At 46.5% G+C, this 20,630-nt stretch overlaps 1 protein-coding gene across 3 annotated transcripts in view; it reads right to left on the bottom strand.

The window, feature by feature from the left end:
• The window catches only part of TROAP (trophinin associated protein), a 46,019-nt gene extending 33,498 nt beyond the window's left edge, over positions 1 to 12,521 (bottom strand). For 2 of the 3 annotated variants that reach the window (XM_068267669.1, XM_068267667.1), the window contains exons 1-4: positions 12,310 to 12,521; positions 3,527 to 3,819; positions 2,634 to 2,841; positions 612 to 772 (exon numbers count right to left, since the gene is read on the bottom strand). In XM_068267669.1, coding sequence (XP_068123770.1) covers positions 612 to 772; positions 2,634 to 2,841; positions 3,527 to 3,769 — 612 coding nt within the window. In that variant the 5' untranslated portion in view covers positions 3,770 to 3,819; positions 12,310 to 12,521. The remainder of the gene's footprint in view (positions 1 to 611; positions 773 to 2,633; positions 2,842 to 3,526; positions 3,820 to 12,309) is intronic. The other variant, XM_068267668.1, reaches the window with a different exon arrangement.
• Positions 12,522 to 20,630: the final 8,109 nt, after the last annotated feature.

Consider the following 20,630-nt stretch of genomic DNA (forward strand, 5'->3'; position numbering starts at 1 on the left):
TATAGCAGTCTGAATGTGGGAAAACAATAGATTTGTGGAGGTTGCCCCAAAAACACCCAAAAAGCAGATGACAATATTTTGAGAGCATAGAAACTTTGGCCTTTAAACCTGGTCTGCCAACATGGCATTAGAATTTTGGGTCAGCACCTAGACCTTCCCCACATGACTTTCAAGACATCTGTATCTATCTTCTTTGGGCCAGGAAGTTTGACCCTTAAAAAGGAACAATACCAAGTTTTTGAGCTCAAAGAGTCATGTGGATGTAGTGTCCCCCCCCCCCCCCCCTCCCATATGCAGAAACCACCGCAATATGGCAATTGGAGCAGAGCACCTGTCTTCCCTCAGCAGAGCGTCATGTAGTCCTGATGCATGTGTCCCCATCAGGATATGCAGAGCAGTGCATGCTACTTCCACTCACTGATCCTTACTGCCAGAATTCCTCTTTACTTGCGAGTACCAGTCTCATCGCTATGACACCCTCTAGTGGTGCCTCATGACGTGAGCCACTACAGGGGTCGTAGTAAGAAGATTGAGGTAGACAGGCTAGAGAGATCCCAAAGCAGTGCAGACCAGTGAGTAGAAGCATGATCAGTTTAGGTACATACACTTACTGCGTTCCTGCTGTTGCTCAATGGAGGAGCAATTGAGGCAGCTCTCACAGGCACCCTCTGAGCCAAGCTGACTTTACCAGCAGGGGCAATCGGTACACCAATATTTGATAGAATGCTAGCCAGGGCAGCTGGATCAGCCTTGAACTCCAACTCACCGCCACCTGAGAAAACACAAATTCACAAGTCAAAATAGAGATGCGTGTCAATATATATAATGCTCCAGGCAAAGAACCCAGATCAAACCTCCTATAATTTCTGATGGACACGTTTTTCAGATTTCTGAAAAAATCATGTAAAATTCTGCATCAGGTCCCAAAGCTGAACAAAACTAGGGATTACACGACTACTCAGCTCCTTCTCACCAACTAACTTACATATATGTGTACATGCCCTGCCACACCGCAGAACTGAAGGAGTCAATGTCATTAGCAAGAGATGCAGCAATCTAATGAGAGGCCAGATGCTGAACAGAGCTGAATTAAAGAAAGCCAGGAGTATAACATGTTATAGAGGTCAAGTGTTAAAGAAAGCCTCCCATAGGGTAAGCCTCCCCATAGTCTAACATCCCTCAGTGTCCTCCAGGTCCACCTTAGTTGTGCCACTGCCCCCTCAGAAAGGATGCAGTCTAGTGTGCTACTATGCATGTTCAGTCCTGAGCACATGCCTGCATGATCATGCTCTGATAACTGGGAGCGCTCTGCGCATGAACAGTTTAAGTCTTTACTAACTGCATGCTGCACATGCTTGTTTATGGTGTTATTCAGACACTACTGCTTTATTCATGAACACGCAAACGCAATCCAATCAGCAGGAGGGAAGGGACTCGGGCGGGGAGCAGCGATCTAGAGGAGGCAGGGGAGCGACGCTGAATGGCACAAAGGTAAACAAGGTGCATGGCGCTAGCACAGTGGTTTTTATTACGGGGGAAAGCAGAGAATGGGGGGGGGGGGGGGGGGCTGGGGGCACACTGTATGGCAACAGAGGCTGGTGATAGTATGCACAACCAGCCTCTGTGCCCTACTAACATTAAATCCCACCTCGGGTTCTCTTTAAAAAGCGCCTGCAGTGTGAACCAGCCCTATAGGAGACACCAGGAAAAATCTAGACCCCATTGCTACTACACATATATTTACCTCTTGAGTTTGGTTTTAATTCAGGTTTGCTTTAAATCCCATCCCTCGCACTCTGGACTGGAAGAAAGCCCAACTACAAAAACTGCACATGCCACCATGCTTACATGGGAGAAGGGAGACAGACATGACGCACTTGTTAAAGTTGGGGTGAGTGTAGACAGGATATGGTGGCTGCACCGTATACAGGAGAGTTACATGACGGAGGGTCAATCACACAGGAAATGCTAAAAACCACTACAATTCAAACACTTGAGAAACTTTCTTGGAGCTGACAAGCAATTTTAGCAGACACTCCATTGACTCCTATGAACATCCGGTCACTAGTCATAAGACTCAAAGTAAATTTTAGCAGTGCAGGCACCGGATTGTAGTGTGCATTGGCCTCATTAAACTCCCTGGCGATACAATAAAATCGCCAGGGAGGCGGCGCAGCAATTTCTTTTTTTTTTTTAAATTATGTAACTAGCCTAGCCCTAACTACATGATAGCCGCTGTGCAGCGGTATCCCCCCACCCCTTCAGATCGCCTCCGGCGATCAGAGCAAACAGGAAATCCCGTTCAGAACAGGATTTCCTGTTTGGCTTCCCCGTCGCCATGGCGACGATCGGGATGACTGGTGATTGGCCAGGCTGCGCACGGGGTCTGGGGGGCTCTAACGCGGCGGGTAGCAGCGAATCGGCATCGATCGGCTTGTAGCAAAGTGCTAGCTGCGTGTAACAAAGCAAAAAGCGTGGAAATCGGCCCACCAGGGGCTGAGAAATCATCCGTGGCAGCTTACCCCGAGCTCAGCTCGGGATTATCGCCCAGGAGGTTAAAAACAATGGTCACGTGCCATGTGACCTCTTCCAAACTGTTGCCGAATATATTTTAAAGTTCTGACGATACACACCCTTTTTTTCCTGAACTTCAGATTCCTTATTGTTCTGGTGTAGGACAACTTCTGCCAAAGGCTCTCGGCTTTTACAAGTTGGCTGCCCAGTGGTCAAAGCGCCAGCAGCTTCCACCTCTGTTATCATTTGCACTCGGGGGCGTTCAACCTTCTGAGAAAAGTTAAAAGGCTGTGGACGAGTGCACGATCTTTTACTTACAGCTTTTCCCTATGAAAAATAAAACAAATTAGTTTTGAAACTACTGTGTCACAAATAATGGTTAATGCATACAAGCATACCCACAGCTATTTGGTAAAGAGTAAACAATACCGGCCCCTTATCTGTACCAGGGGATCATTTTGTCCCAGTGCAGGCACAGGGTGCTAATAGAAGCCCCAGGTAAGTTAAACTTGTTTGTTTGTTTTTTTTTAATTCAGTTAAGGTTCCCTTTGAAAGACACATCCGAGGAATAAAACAAAAACAAGATCTACTTACCTAGGGCTGCCTGGCAGCTGATCTGTCCGTCGCTGCAGCTCCAGTGGCTCAGGGCCCCCTCCATTGCAGATGCTGACCTCGCCAGGTAGTCATCTATTGTGCCTGCGCCGCTCGTGCTCACGTGGTCTAGAGTGTTCTGCAGAGGCGCAGAAGTACCGCACCTGCGCAGAACGCTCCAGACCACAAGAACACGTTCACGAGCGGCACTCGCACAGGAGATGCCAACCTGGCGAGGTCGGCATCTGTAACTGAGGGGTCCCCGGGACACTGGCAGGGAGCGGAGCTGCAGCAAGGGACACATCGGCTGCCAGGGGCTAGAGGAAGCCCCAGGTAAGTAATTTTTTTTTTATTCCTCAGACTTGTCCTTTAAAAGCAAAGACGTGCTTCAAATACAACTGACTTATTTTCTCATTCTTACCTTCTGAAAATGAGTTTGCCAAGTCTGATGCATTTTCTGGAAATTTGGTGGTGGTTTGGCTTTGGACAGAACTGGAAGCCTGCTTTTCTGAGGGCCTATCAGAAGGGTCTTCTGGTTTGACTTGTTCTGCATTAGACATGCTTGAGGAGGTAAACTGTTTTCGTTCCCTTTCGTCTTGCGACTTCTTTCCACAACAGTCAACATTTTACCCTCCTCCATTGGAGCATCACTGTAGGACTGCATTTCTAAAGGAAATCCGTGTGTAGATTTCAATAAAATAACCCTTTCAAGTCCTTAAATATAAAAAAAAATAAAAAAAATAAAAATTCAGTTATCCAAGATTTCCATGTATCCACTTACAGAAAGAACAGCACATCCACCTATGCCACCGTGTGACAATCTAGTGAGTACAGGTATCCTACAGCATTGTTAGTGACAGTGGCTTAGCAATAGGGGATGCAGAGGTTGCGATAGCCCCAGGGACGCTTAGGCCAGAGGGCCCCCAAGGGCTCTCCCTCAACTGCATTATTAGCTCTTTATTGGCACTGTGCTGGTAATCTCTTCTATAGAAGATTTGAATAGTAGTAATCATTAACAAACTGTTCCCCATCCCCTTCTTGCCCCTCTGCCACTGTGGATGTTCTTGGCACTTCTTGGTGCACCATAATGCTGGGAATACACTGTTAGTTTTTGAGGTGATTAGATGGTTCGATAGATAATTTCCGATATGTCCGATCTCCCTTTCGCCACTCGATTTCTGATAGAAGTGAACGGAAAAAGATAAACAAGCAGAAGATAAGAGAATTGACTGCAGAATCAAGTGGCAAAAACAAGCGAGAGGAGAATCAGGTGCCAGAAACGAACCATGTGGAGCAGTGCTTTTCAGCGCTGCTAGATTTGGGCGCAGCCGGCACCTCCATAGACTACAATAGGAATCACTCCTATTGCAGCGCTCAGTGAGTAACGTCGGCTCCGTCAGAAGACTGAGCCGAGGTTGCTTAAAAAAATAATAATTCAGGCGCATGCGCGACGCCGGCGTGACTGGATGCAGGTCCGCTGAGCTCCGTGACTGACCGGGAACTTATCGGCAAATTACTGCATTTCTGGCCGTGCTAGGCTAACCCCTAGTAGCCCAAAGCCTCTGGGATATGTCAGAGCCGAAGAAGAACAAGAACAAATCCGCGCATTCCGAGGGCCCGCTCCCGAAGCTCCTTGCACGCCAGCAGAAGGACCAGGCCTCAAAGATGGCCGCTGCTTCATCCTCCCAAGCAAGTAGCGCTTCCCTGGAGGACTCATCCTCCCAGCCTAGCATCTCACCAGGGGGGCAGAAGCCCGATAACTCGGCTCTGCTCAACTCGATCCATAAGCTCCTTAAAAAAGAGCTGAACGCGGCTGTCTCCGCCATCAACGCCCATATCCAAGAACTCGGTGATAGAGTTAATGTGGTGGAGCAGAGACTGGACTCCTACGCTGACGCTCTGAAGGAAGATAAGAGCAGGCTGGACGCCCACGATGCTCGCATGGATCAGTTCGAAGCCAGGCAAGAAGATCAAGAAAATCGGGCACGTCGCTCCAATATTCGCATTAGAGGGCTGTCTGAAACCTATACGGATCTCCGTGCCGTAGCCCTCAACTTATTCACAGCCATGCTCCCACAGGTGGACCAGGCCCTGTTCCGGCTGGATAGGATTCACCGCGCTTTGGGGAAGCCTCGCAATCCTAATCTGCCTAGAGATGTGGTGCTCCGGTTCCACTATCATGAGACGAAGGAACAGATTATGGCTGTAGCCCGCAATCTATCTCCGCTCCCCGGGGTGCCGGACACAGTCCAGCTGTATGCAGACCTCTCTCCGCTGACGCTGCAAAAAAGAAGGTCGCTGCGTCCAATATCGCAAGCCTTAATCACTGAGGGTGTCCGCTACTCCTGGGGTTTTCCGTGTGCCCTGCTCTTTACTCTGCAAGGAACGGCCCACCGAGTGACCACCGTAGAAGATGGAAAGCAAATTCTCCAAGCCGCGAACATAAGGGTGCAGAGCGAGACCTCCACGGAGACACCCAGAGTCCAACGCCCGGAGAGAATCTGGCAAACCGTCGGAAGTGGGCGGGGATCGGCCCACAGCTCTCCTTCAGCCTCCCCGAGATAAGTACTTTGAAGGGGCTTCCCCCCTCCTCTGATTTAATACTTTATTGATTACTGTGCTGATCTGACTGTGCTGATCTGTGACTTTTTAGGTCCCTATGGGATACCAACTTTCTTATCCTAGGGATATGACTTTTAGCCATATGTTCCTTCTATGAAGTGAGACCAACCTGACATGCATATTACATAATGTCTCCTGGAGCTTTCTGCAGGAATGGAGTGCCTTTTTCTTTTCTTACAGCTCAAAGAGTCCACCCTCCTCAGGTCACCAACGCATATCATACAGAGTGGCATGGTGACCAGGAACTTTCGCTCGTGGCCTCTGGACACATCCGCGCTGTTTGGCTGCATGATCAGGCAACTCACTATTCCATGTTCCATGTATTGTTTGTTGGCCCACTGCTGAAATTGGCTATCCTCCCACAAACCTACAGATTGGCACTGCTCATCACGCATATGCAAGATCACTGCCCTGCCTCGATCCTCGGGAAGTGCTTACAGAATGCTCCCACATACCCAAGATGTCTACAAGATGGGATACTCTATTTTGATATGGTATTGGGAGACTGGAGGCAGCTAGCCCACATACTTTAAACCTGCATTATTAGCAACCATTCAGGTTATCCACGTGTAGCTGCATACTATGACCTATAACTAAGATGAATACTATACGCCCTGGGGTGCATAACCCTTTTCCCCTTTTCTCCCTCTCCCCCTCCTCTAATCCCTCTAACCCCCTCCTCACCCCAATGCATCCCTCTTCCTATACCTCTCTCCCTCAGACCCTTCACCCCAGAGCTCAAGCCTAAGCTTCTTTAACTTCGGGCGCTTTAGTAGGGCTAGAAATTTCAAACTCTTTAATAGCTGCCGATTTCCCGGTTAAGTGATTCATGTTGTCCTCACAGTTTGGTGGATTTGTGGGAGGAATTGGTTTTCCTTTCCCCCCACAACCCGACCAAGCCTTAACTGGTTCCACACCCAGTTGTTGCACAGAACAATTGACTTCTGTGTTCATTCGAATCTTACTGTTAATGTTACTGATGTTTTGTTACTCATTTATCTCTGCTCATGTTGGGACACTGCTCATATCTGCTCACTTGGTTGATCACTTCCTTATCATACCATGGATTCCCTGAGGTTAGTCTCTCTTAACATAAGGGGACTCAATTCCCCTAGTAAACGAAGGAAAACCTTCATAACCCTGCTCCGGCACAAACCAGATCTTATATGTTTGCAGGAGACACATTTTACTGCTACCTCGTGCCCACGTTACTTTCATAAACACTACCTGACCTTTTACCACTCCCAGGCCACTAAAAAGCATAGAGGAACCTCGATCTTTATAAGGAACACACTCCCCCTAGTTGTGGAATCTGTTGATTCAGATCCAGAGGGGCGCTTTGTCTCCATTAAAGGTACCTTAAACAACAAAAATCTCTACCTGATTAATAGCTACCTACCACCTGAAAAGGCTTTTCGTACCTTTTGTGACCTACAAAAAAAACTTGAGATTGGACCCAACACTATTTGTATTTGGTGTGGGGACTTCAACTTCACATTGAATGAAAAGCTAGACAAGTCCAAGCCCTCCACTGATAAACTCTCCAAAAAGCAACGCATTGCTCTCTCCAGGCTACTAGAAAATAATTTCCTTGTTGACGCCTGACGGGAGCTCTATGACAGCAAAAGGGGATATACTCATTTTTCTGAAATCCACAACACTTATGCTAAACTAGATCATGTTTTGGTGACTTCATCCCTAGTTCCCTCACTACAGTACCTAAGGCATATACCCACTAGCCTTTCGGACCATGACATTCTTCTCTTTAGCATAGATCTTCACACCAAACCTCTTCAGCGGCCTTGGTGGAGACTTAATGAGTCCTTGGTTGTCAATCAATCCACTAGGCAAGATATAGCAGAACACCTAAATCACTATTTTTCCTCTAATGATGTGGATGATATTTCCCCTGTAACCCTCTGGATGGCCCATAAAGCTGTCATCAGGGGCTTCCTGATAAAAACAGCCTGTACCACCAAGAAACGTTCACTTGAAGAGCTTGACAACCTTCGTTTCAAGCTTCTCCGCCTCCAAAATATCCACCAACAAAATCCTACCCTTTTTATCCTTAAACAAATTAGAGATACCAGGGCCCAGTTAGATGTCCTTCTGGCAAAATCAGCAGAGAAAATGTTAAGATTCACTAAAGCAAGCTACTATAGATATGCCAACAAGCCGGACTCATGGCTTGCTAGAAAATTAAGAAATCAGCAAAGAATTAATACCATATATAAAATTAGGACATCCTCAGGCACAATCACAAGCAACCCGGACTCAATCTATGAAGCTTTTCATAAGTATTATACTAATCTTTACAGTAGTAAATCCACAGCTTCGCGGGGAGACATCCAAGAATTCCTAGCCTCCCTGAATTTACCCACTCTTACTCCAGATGCCTCTAAGTCCCTAAATAAAGCCTTCTCAGAGGAGGAAGTTGAGGATGTCATTAAAAAGCTTAAACTCCATAAATCCCCAGGCCCAGACGGTCTTAGTGCCTTGTACTACAAAAAGTTCTCAGCTATTTTAATCCCTCACCTAACGAAATGTTTCAATACACTAAGAGTTAAACCCCTAAGCTATCCCGAATTTCTCGATGCCCACATCTCTATCATCCCTAAGGAAGGTCGGGATCCCCTAAACACCAAAAACTACCGGCCCATAGCCCTCCTCAACCAAGACTATAAAATTCTAACTAGTATTATTGCTGTCCGACTTAATGCTCTTTTACCATCTTTAATCCAGCGAGACCAGGTAGGCTTTATACCACACAGGCAAGCCTCAGATAACGTCCGTAAAACCCTTAATATACTCCACCATGTATCCCAATCGGGCCAGCAATTGGTCACCCTTGCCTTAGATATCGAAAAGGCCTTCGATACTATATCTTGGACATTTTTGCTGGAGGTTTTGGCTAGGGCAGGTATTTCTGGGCCCTTTGCCCATCTGATCAGACAACTTTATTCATCCCCCCAAGCCCGCCTAAAGCTACCCAACACTTCATCCACTCCTATAAATATCCAAAGGGGTACACGTCAAGGCTGCCCCCTGTCACCAGCCATTTTCGCCATGGTCATGGAGCCTCTGGCAGTAGCGATACGCCACAATCCTGACATTCAAGGTTACAAAATTGGCAAAACAGAATACAAACTAAGCCTATTTGCCGACGATGTGCTTTTAACCCTTACTAATCACGCCGTTTCCATCCCAAATTTGCTAAAGCTACTTAAGCAGTTTGAAGCGCTGTCAGGCTTGGCATTGAACTATGACAAATCTGAGGCAATGTTTAGCAACTTCCCCAGGGGTATGGGCGACTTCATTAGTAGTATCTTCAAATTTAAATATCAACCCCACTACATCAAATACCTAGGGGTTCATATCCCGCATGATACATCACAAATCTTTAAGTGGAACTATCACCCCTTACTTAAGACTCTCCACAATCTCCTTCTTTCCTGGGCCAGTCATAATATTTCCTGGGCAGGTAGAGTTACTGCTGTAAAGATGACCCTTCTACCCAAAATTATGTACTACTTCCGTACTCTTCCCATCGATGTTCCCAAGAGATCCCTGGCTCCTCTCCAGACTCAGATTTTTAAGTTTATTTAGGCCAACAAGAAACCTAGAATTAAACAAAATATGATGCTGCTTCATAAGAAAGAGGGAGGTCTCTCAGTCCCAAATCTCCACAAGTACTATCTCGCAGCACAATTGGCAATGCTCCCCTCACTCTATGCAGGAGCTCACATCCCTCGTTGGGTAGATCTGGAAAATAGCCTGTTATATCCCATAAGCTGGAGAGGGGCCTTGTGGTCGAATACCGTGGGTTCCACATTAGGCAGCTCAGTGTCTCCTTACACCCAACATTCTCTGAGGCTCTGGAAGAGAGTTCGGTTTAAATACCCCCTTCAATCAAGGCCCTCCCGGCTGATAGAGTTCCTGGGTAACCCAGACTTCCCAGCAGGGCAGGACGCTGCACTATTCAAATGGTGGGCCCAGAGGGAACTAACATGTCTGCACAAGACACTCAGGAAAGGAATAGTCCCTACAAAACGAGTTCTTAGTGAGCTCCACAACCTACCTGCTGCTGAACTCTTTAGGGCGCATCAGCTCTATCATTTTATCGCCTCACTAGCCAGACCTGGGCAAGAAATCAAGGCAACCTCCTTTGAACTCTTATGCCTCACTGACCCATTACGTAGGGGCACTCTATCTCTATTATATACTATTTTCAATACCAACCCTTCAAGTTCTAAATTTCGCTTTCAAGAAGATTGGGAAGCAGACATTGGCATACCGCTCTCTGACGACCAATGGGCTCAATGCTTCGATACCTTATCAAAAGGTAGTCTATGTGTAACTGATATGGAGGTTGCCTTGAGAGTATTGCACAGGTCATTCCTTGTCCCTCAGAGACTGCATGCGTTCAACCCAGACAGATCAGCTTTATGCTTCAGAGGTTGTACCAGTACAGGCTCAACCTACCATATATGGTGGTCCTGCCCCATTGTGGCTAAACTATGGAGGAGAATAATAAGCAAAATCAATTCTACGCTTTCACTCCACCTACGAACTGATCCAGCTATATGCCTTTTGGGCTTACAACCTGAAAAGATGCCCCATTCCCAACACAAACTCATACAATTCATTATGAATGCTACCAAGACTTATATTGCCTCGCAGTGGCTCAAGCAGACCCTATCCTTTCAATGTATACTTGCCCGTATCCATACTACAATGATTAACGAAAAGATTAAAGCCAACCTCTGGGACAGGACTCACCATTTTGAAAAAATCTGGCATCCATGGATCCAGCTGAACTCACCCCCAGGGGTCCAGAATGCCTTACAGGCATTATAATCCTTCCTACTATTGAGCAGAACCATGTAGACAAAAAACCCGAGTCCCAACATGAGCAGTCAAATTTTTCTCCTGTTAAAATTTTTGGTATTCTTACACCTTGATTTGCATACCACATAGTCAATAATACTAGACCTTTTAGATGCATAGGCTGGGATCTCGACAGGTTCACTTTTTCGTCAAAAGGATCCCACTAGCCCTTTACTGCTATGTCTCTTAGCTTCAATTCTGCTCTGTCCTGTCGCAATAGACATTATGTATCATTTGAAGTGTCCCAGCCCACCTTCCTTAATGATTATTCCTGCCTTTGGCGTGTCTGGAAACTGTTAATCCTAATTCTGCTAATTATGACCTTGTGTGATGCATGATAACGTCATCTTTTGTTATTTGATGGTTCTCTATGTCTTTCTATAACTTTTGTTGCTACTCAATAAAAAAGTTTTGAAACTAAAAAAATAATAATTCGGCCTCCAGCAATCGCTGGAAGCCGAATTATTTCATCCCCCCCCCCCCACTATCCATGGCGGCCTGGAGGGGGAATAGTAATTAAATCGGCCCGGACTTGTGCAGAAGCAGGATCAGCCATATACCGCTGTATCCTGCGCCCAAGTCTACCGGCGCCGATTTCAAATGTGCTTGAACCATGTATTCCCAGCATTACAATAGTTATACATGATGTGCTTGGGGGGGGGAATGCACAATGTAAAACTTGCACCTTGGCCCACAACTCCTTAGCTCCACCACTGGTCAGTGATCCACAATATTGGATCCCTAAGGGGAACCACTCCAGTTATTCTACTTAAACCCTCACAATTAGATGTGTCCCACTCACCTAGCTCCTCCTGATAGCCATTTGCTGAGTAGCCTGTTCTAAGAGCCTTTTTCCACTGAGCGGAATCACAATCAGGTTTTCAGATAGCCAGCAATTTGCCAATCGCAAGGACACTTGTTTTATAGGCTAATTGCAGTGCTCTCTTTCCGGCGCTAGTCTAATTTAGGGAACCCAGCAGGACACCTCATAGGCATAGTTCTCCAATCACAGTACCCTCTACAGCATGAAGCATTGTGATTGGTTAACTAGTGTGGGCGTAGTTTACTACAACCTATATGAAACCTAACTATTCAAGAGGATGCTGTCCACCCAAGAGAGTGATAAGTTATTTGGCTTCCCCCTAAATTGACCCTAGGCTACAATACATACACTACATGATACAGACATATGGCATGGATTAGATTGGGAGCCCCTGAGGGCCAGTTAAGTGACAAGACAATGTACTCTGTACAGTGCTGCAGAAGATGTTGGCACTATATAAACAGTAAATAAGAATGGTGCATGTCAGGCATTAGAGCATGAGCCAAGCTGATTTCAGCAACCTTTACCAGTATCCAATACACAAGGACATAGACTGTAATATCTGATGGGCACACTTCTGCACTGCTGCATGCATTTCTGTGCAGTGTGCACAATACTGTGCTGCCCCAAACTCCATGGGGATACATGAACTGTTCAATGTACTAGTGCTGCAGCCAATAGTTCCTCAGCATGAAAGCTTAAAAACTTTCACACATTTACATTAGAGTCTGTCTCAGCGCAGAAAGGTTTAGTCTAGAGGCAGAATATGCTGGGCTCCATATGACAGCATTATTGTGAGCCTTTCGCACGTGTAAATTGGTTTAGGCAGCACATTTCTAAAAGCTGTATGTAAAACGTTATCACATACGAACCTCACGTAACCGCCTCGCCTTCAAAGCAGGTCCCGCTTCTCCGTACATGGAGCCCCGGACCTGCCTTGGCTAGCCTCGCCCTTAGCTGCGGAGAGAAGCCTCTGCATTCAGCTTTTCCAGCGCTGCCGCAACTCATTTCACAGTTTATAAAAAGCGGCTCCCTCCCATTGGCCAGCAGACGCACACAAAACTCAGCTGCGAAAGCGAGCTCACAGCCAATAGGGATCTAGATAATTCATGACGTACGCGGACCACGTGAACTAGGATCACCAAATGGAGATTAATACCCTATGAACCGTTCGGGGCGGGACCGAAAACAAATCACATGCGGGAAATACATTACACGCATGCTCAGTAGCAATTTGAAGCCCAAGTAGCCATGATTGCAATCTTGTTGGATGCGAAAGAGACACAAATCGACGGCACCACGGGCATATGATGTTGGGGAATGGTGATGTTCTTTGGACCAGAGCTGTTAATGTACCTGAAGGCAAATTTGCAGAAAAAGCTATATACTTACCAGTAGAGGGAAACCTCTGCATAATCCAGAGACTTCCCTCATTCCCCTAGTGAGAGGGATAATGGAGGCTGCCATGTTGATTTCCTTTTAAGCAATACCAGTTGCTTGGCTATCCTGCTGATCCTCTTAGTTACATAGTTATTTTGGTTGAAAAAAAACATACGTCCATCGAGTTCAACCAGAGAACAAAGTACAACACCAGCCTGCTCCCTCACATATCCCTGTTGATCCAGAGGAAGGCGATCAACAGGGATATGTGAGGGAGTAGGCTGGTGTTGTACTTTGTTCTCTGGCTCTAATACTTTGTGCCCTAGACCCTGAACAAACATGCAGCAGATCAGGCAGATCTGACAAGATTAGCTGCATGCTTGTTTCTGGTGTGATTCTGCAGGCAGATAGCTCAGCAGGGTTGCCAGGTAACTGGTATTGCTTAAATGGAAATCAATATGGCTACCTCCATATACCTCTCACTACAGTTCTCCTTTAACCTCCTTGCCGGTTATCCTGAGCTCAGCTCGGGGTAACCTGCCGAGGAGGATTTCTCAGGCCCTGCTGGGCCGATTTGCATAATTTTTTTTTTATACACGCAGCTAGCACTTTGCTAGCTGCGTGTCACTTACGATTGCCGCCGCTCCGTGCCGATCCGCCGCTACCCGCCGCATCAGAGGGTGCCCCCCCCCGAGACCCGTGCGCTGCCTGGCCAATCAGTGCCAGGCAGCGCTGAGGGGTGGATCGGGACTCCCTATGACGTCGGTGACGTCATCGCACCCATCGCCATGGCGACGGGGGAAGCCCTCATGGAAATCCCGTTCAGAAAGGGATTTCCGGATGGGCATATGCGGCGATCGGCGCATACGGGGGGACGCCGCAGGGAGGGGGGAAGCATGTAGCTAGCGCTAGGCTAGCTACATGCTAACAAAAAAAAAAAATGCAAAAAAACACCCTCCCTGCCATGCGCAGCAAATAATTAGAACGGCAGGGAGGTTAAAGGGGTTCTCTGGGGGGGGGGGGTTGAAATGAAAACAGACACTTACCTGGGGCTTCTACCGGCCCCTGCAGCTGTAATGTCCCACGCCGTCCTCCAACGATCTGCTGTCCCCCGACGCCGGGCCCGGTCTGATATTCGTCTAACAAAACAAATACTGCTCTTCCGCATGCGTCATCGGGAGCTTACTGCGCAGGCACAGTAAGAAATTTTATTGAACTGCGCCTGCGCAGTAAGCTCCCAATGATGCGCGCAGGAGCGAGCATGGGCGCGCAGCCGCAGTTGGATGAGATGTTGTGTTATACCGGCAGCAGGGAACGGGTGATCGAAGGAAAACGTGGGACATTACAGCTTCCCCCCAGAGGACCTCTGTAAGGCCGCACTCCCTCTGAGCAGAGCAGGATCTTCCACCAGGCAATGTAGGCAGGTGCTTGGGGCCTAATGGGTGTCAGGCCTCTTGCAAACTACATGCGATTCTGATATTCTTATGCGATTAGATTTTTGATTCAGATTTTAAAAAAAGTACTGCATGCTGCTACGTTTTTTAATCAGAATCAAAAATTGGATACTATAAAAAAAATCGTAATCGCATGTAGTGTGTAAGAGGCCACAAGGGGCCCACCTGCCTCCTTATCTGACCTCTCTTCAGCTTACCAAAAAGGACCACAAGGGGGGGCCCAGATCTACTATCTTGCCTAGGGCCACATTACATCTTAATCCATCTCTGCCCCAGAGTACCGCACTGCGCAAGTACAAGATGGACTGTGCCATGGCAGTAGCTTGGAGTTGGTTGTGCACGCTTATTTTCCTCTGTGTACAAGCGGCCATCTTGTGCCTGCCCTGTGTAGCCACGCTTGTACATGGACGGGAGCGCTGCCCTGAAGAAGAATATGGTCCTGGCAACTAGGGATGGATAAGCATAGATTGTAAGCCATTGGCAGGGTCCTCCCTTCCCTAGTGTATTCTACATGATCCTTTGGTTCTATCCTATGACAGCCTGTACTTGTATTACTGGACCTACCTAACCAGCCCAAATCACATGATCATGTATCTTGTACCATTTGCCTTGTATAACTTGGTCCTGTGTTTGTATAACCTTGTTATGTTACATCGGTCATCCTTTGTACAGTATCATTGTATGTATTTATTTTCCAGCAGTGCGTAATATGTTGGCACTTTATAAATACAATAAATAATAATAATCCAATAAAAATTGTTTTGAAATAAACTTGTGCAAAAATAGGGCAAAAATGCAGATACATCTGTAGAGGGTCCTCCAGGGGCTTCCCCCGTCTCCCTCCTCCCTGCTGTTCCAACACTGGAACCCCTGAAGTTGGTCTTCCTCCTTCCTGCTGTTCCAACACTGGAATCCCTGCAGTTAGTGGCTGTGCTCCTGTATGAGGACGGCCCACACCTGTGCAGTAGAACAGATCTGCCAGTGGGGCTCGGCGATAACAGCCGAGACTGTTCAGCTCGTGCTACTGCACAGGCATAATGCTCCAGAAGCTTCCCCGAACCTCCTCTGCTGCTGGTCGTGATCCTCTTCCTGGCAACGCTTCCTTATGTATGAGCGTAGTGGCCGCCCCTTCCAAAGCTCGGGTACAAAATCAGACACCTCTAAGAGAGGGAAGCCTCCGGATCCTATTGGGGCTTCCCTCGCTATTTCTTGGTCCCCATTGCTAAACATGGCCCCCTTCCCGGAAGATTAGCGACAATGCATTGTTGTTAATCACATCGGGGCCGGTCAGCTCCTCTTCCTGGTTCAAGTGCGCACAATAGCCGACTGAACCTGCATGCGCAGTAGCACAGAGCTGTGGGCTCTGTGCTACTGTGCATGCGCGGGCGGGCTTGTGTAGCCATTGAGTGCACTTAAAGAGGAACTCCAGTGAAAATAATTTAATATAAAAAGGTGCTTAATTTTTACAATAATTATGTATACATGATTTAGTCAGAGTTTGCTCATTGTAAAATCTTTCCTCTCCCAGATTCACATTCTGACATGTATTACATGGTGACATTGTTACTGTGGGCAGATTATGTAGCTGTTCTGGCTTTAACAGACAGCTATAAACAGCCATTTCCTGTGTGTGTCATTGTTACATTGTGGCAGTTTGCCCAGAGTACCGTATGGTACCAGAGCCTCTTGTGGGAGGGGTTTCAGCACAAAATCAGTCATACAGCGCCCCCTGATGGTCTGTTTGTGAAAATCATTATATTTTTCATGTAAAAGTGGGTATCAGCTACTGATTGGGATAAAGTTCAATTCTTGGTCGGAGTTTCTCTTTAAACCAGGAAGAGGAGTGCACTCAGCAACAGGGGGCGTGCTCAGCAAAGGGGGGACTTGTTACAACCAAGGGAAGCCTCATTAGTATCATGAGGCTTCCCTCTCTAAATAGTAAGTAGCAGATTTTGACCCCAAGCTTCAGCTCGGGTTCACTTTAATAAATCAAGCCCCTAAGAGTGGTCCTGTAGTGGTTACAGTTGTTTTAATATAACAAAATGCTGAAATGATTTATTCTCCTATACAATAGAACCTTGTTTTGCGAGCATAATTCGTTCAGAAACATGCTTGTAATCCAAAGCATTCTTATATCAAAGCAAATCTCCCCATAAGAATTAATGGAAACCCAGTTGATTTGTTCCACAATCTAAAAACAGTCACAGTAAAATAGTATATAATAAAAATGTAGATAAGACTTTCATTATAACTAACAGAATCATTGCAATCTGTTGGCTCGCCCCAACCTTTTTTTCTGTGTGGCTTTAAAGTGGATCTGAGATAAACTTTTACTCATTGCATAATTGTGTTCCTTTCATATACGGTAGTTTATAGGGCATTCCTCAAGCCCAATACTTTTTTTTGTTTGTTTTAATATTCTAATTTCCTATAAACTAAACAAGCCTCGCCCACAGCTTCTCCAGTGCCTTGGCGCTCTCAGACCCATGTAGTAAGGGCTTATGGGAGCTCAGTCTGGGCAGGAGGAGGTGTTACTAGCCAGAGATTTCAGAGGCTGAGGGGAGGAGGAGAGGGGAGTGAAGTTTTCACAGGCTGAGGGCTGGAGATGCAGATCAGCTTGCCTGTGTGTAATAATCACAAACAGAACATGGCTGTTCTCATTATATCACTGGAAGAAATAATCATATACTGTTGAAGCTGTTTGCAGCTAGATTTGCTGTGTAAATTATCTAAACTTTACATAATATATATAGACAAGTTACTTGCTATAATTAGTTTTTTATCTCAAAACTTATCCAGTGACAGATACTTTTGAGGATTTCATGGAAATGTGACTTTGCACAGTCTCTACACTCAGATTTAGTACAATTAAGTAGAGATCTGAAAGCTTAGCTGCATGCTTGTTTCTAGTGTGATTCAGATGATACTACAGTACTGCAGTCAAATAGACCAGCAGGGCTGCCAGGCAACTGGAATTGTTTAAAAGGAAATAACTATGGCAGCCTCCATAGTCTTCTCTTTACAGTTGTCCTTTAATGTACCTATTAGCAGTATAGCAGATATTACCTAATTTGCACAGTTTTTCTATACTATCATCTATATTCTTATGTGTGTAGATTTTATGACATGGGCAAAATTAGCAATTATTTTCCTGAAAAGATTGCACAATGTGCAGGGCCAGTTCTAGACTTTTTGCCGCCTGAGGCAAATTTGTAAAAAAAACGTACCCCCACACACACACACACACACACACACACACATCAGAATAGGTAGCCTGGAGGGGGAAGCGAGCAGGAAGGGGGTATTGGGCACAGTGGCAGGGAGGGGGGTCAGACCCCCCACACCTGAGTCCCCCGATCTGCGCTTCGCCTCTGGCTATTAAATGCAGCAGCGAGCGTAACGGTATATTGCCAGGCAGTGGGCGGGGAGGACTCACCTCTTCTGGCATTCCAGCGTGCGTTCCACGCTTGTCACTTCCTGCAATGCCGTCCATTTACAGTACAGTGGGCGGCATTGCAGGAAGTGACAAGCGTGGAACGCACGATGGAATGCCAGAAGAGGTGAGTCCTCCCCACACACTGCCTGACAATATACAGGTATGCTGGCTGCTGCATTTAATAGCCAGAGGGGAAGCGTAGATCAGGGGACTCAGGTGAGGGAGGGTCCGACCCTCCTCCTCGCCACTGTGCCCAATACATCCTTCCTGCTCGCAACACTCTCCAGCTCGGTGGCCCCCCCGCCCACCCACGGCCAGAGTAACCCGCCTCATGGGCGGACTGGCCCTGACAATATGCCATACCATTAGAGTCCAACTAAATCCAAGGCTGGCAAAGGCAATTCTACGGTAATACCATTCACAGTTGATAAGTATTTGTGAACAGTATATTGAGGCAAACCATTGGACAGCATTACTTTTTTCATGTATAAAATGTGCTTTCCAGTGCTGAATAGCCAGGGTTGCCACCTCATCCCTTTTAATACCGACACATCTAAGTTATACATGTTCTGGGGCTTCTCACACATAATCAGTGCCTAAACTGCATCTAACTAGCCACAAGGCATGTATAATTCATATGTACCGGTATTTAAAAGGAATAAGGTGGCAACCCTGCCAATAGCTTGCTTCCTGCACACTGTAGATTTAGTGGGTAGTTGAGCCAGAAGTGACCTTGTGGCTCTTAAATTAGGAAAAACAATAAAGGTCACCATATATTTCACAGCAGTGTAGTATAAAATGTGGCCCTTTTAAGTGTTGTTGGATTGCTGTTAGCTAGTCACAGCAATCACAGCGCTTAGAAGGGTACGCACGGCTCTGGTCTTATGCTGGGAATACACGTTACGTTTTTTACGTTCGATAAGGTGCACAATCTATTAGCCATTCGATTTTATGCTCGATTCTCTTATCTTCAACTCGTTTTTCTTATCTTTTTTTCCATTCACTTCTATGAGAAATCGAACAGAATCGAGCGCAAAATCGGACATGTTGGAATTTTATCATCGAAGGCATCTATTGGAACGATTCTTCGCAAAAAACGTAACGTGTATTCCCAGCATTAAAGCAGTCAGAGAGCCATCTGGTCCGGAAAAGGTTAAATAACATGCAAGTTATCAAAATTTAACCACGTCGGTTTGGGGTTTATTTGGTCTTTAAAGAGAACCCGAAATCCGCATACAGAGGCTGGGTCTGCCTATACAGCCCAGCCTTTGTTGCTATCCAGATCCCCCCTAAGGCCCCCCCCCCCGCGCGCTCTGCGATCACCCATAAATCACAGCCGCGCTGCCGACACGCAGTGTGTCACAGCGGGCTGTGTTTACCTCTGTACTGTCAGTCTGCTGCTCCCCCCGCCTCCTGCATAGCTCCGGTCCCCGCCCACGTCCCTTCCCTCCCCACTGATTGGAGGGAAGGGACGCGGGCGGGGACCGGAGCTATGCAGGAGGCGGGGGGAGAGCCGAGACAATACAGAGGTAAACACAGCCCGCACAGCGCGGCTATGATTTATGGGGGATTGCAGAGCGCAGGGTGAACTTAGGGGGGATTGAAATAGCAACAGAGGCTGGGCAGTATAAGCAGACCCAGCCTCTGTAGGTGGATTGCATTGTCAGAACCCCGCCTCGGGTTCTCTTTAAAGAGAACCCGAGACGGGGTTCTCACAACAAAATCCCCATACAGAGGCTGGCTCTGCCTATTGAGCCCAGCCTCTGTTGCTAATCAGATCCCCCCTAAATCCCCCCTGCGCTCAGCCAGACCCCATAAATTACAGCCGCGCTGCCGACACGCAGCGTGTCAGCAGCGGCTGTGTTTAGCATCCTAACGTCAGTCTCCGCTCTCCTGTATCGCTCCGGTCCCCGCCCACGTCCCTTCCCTCCACGCTGATTGGAGGGAAGGGACGCGGGCGGGGACCGGAGATCTGTTGGAGGCGGGGGTAGCGCCGAGACTGACGTTAGGAAGGTAAACACAGCCGCACAGCGCAGCTGTGATTTATGGGGTCTGGCTGAGTGCAGGGGGGATCTGATTAGCAACAGAGGCTGGGCTCGAAAGGCATAGCCAGCCTCTGTATGGGGATTTTGTTGTGAGAACCCCGCCTCGGGTTTTCTTTAAAGAATGCTAATCAGCTATTGTAACATATTTTGAAGAAATAATATTCTATATACTGTAGTCTCCCCTGGCAATTAATTTTAATATTAATATTTTATCAATAATGGAGAGAACGCATATGTGTGCATAATAAGTGCTGTTGCCCTAAACAATCTTTAAAACTCACTGCAAGAACATATAGAGGAATGTACTGAATTGTTCAGAATACCCAGTTTTATGTTAATTATCTTGGTTTCAGTATTATAAACATGTTTTTTATCTATATATTGATGTACAGTATATTTGTATGTAACTCCACCCTCCCAGTGATGTTTAGCCTCGGCTACTTAGTTTTGCATATTTCTGCCCTACAGCATTCTGGGAGACCAGGTGTTGTTTCTGCTCACGTCAGAACACACAACAAACAAAAATTTCGCAGAAATGCACCTTGACGGCAGTAAAGATGTCACCACCTGTGATAAATTTAAGAATGTAAATCAGGAAGAGTAAAATATTTTACAATGAGCAAATGCTGACTAAATAATTTGTAATGTAATATTGTAAAAATAAAATAAAAACAAAAACAATTACTGTATACTCATTAAGTTATATTCAGTACCTTTCTAATGAAAGATAAAGAGTCTTGATAAAATAATTAATTAGACAAATTAAAATTACCGTATTTTGCATAATATAAGACTCCCCGGAATATAAGATGCACCTGGATTTACTTGAAGTCACCCATAACTATGACCTCATTTTTACTTGCAGCTTTTTCAATCTG

Source organism: Hyperolius riggenbachi, chromosome 2 (genome assembly GCF_040937935.1).
Source record: "Hyperolius riggenbachi isolate aHypRig1 chromosome 2, aHypRig1.pri, whole genome shotgun sequence".
NCBI lineage: Eukaryota > Metazoa > Chordata > Amphibia > Anura > Hyperoliidae > Hyperolius > Hyperolius riggenbachi.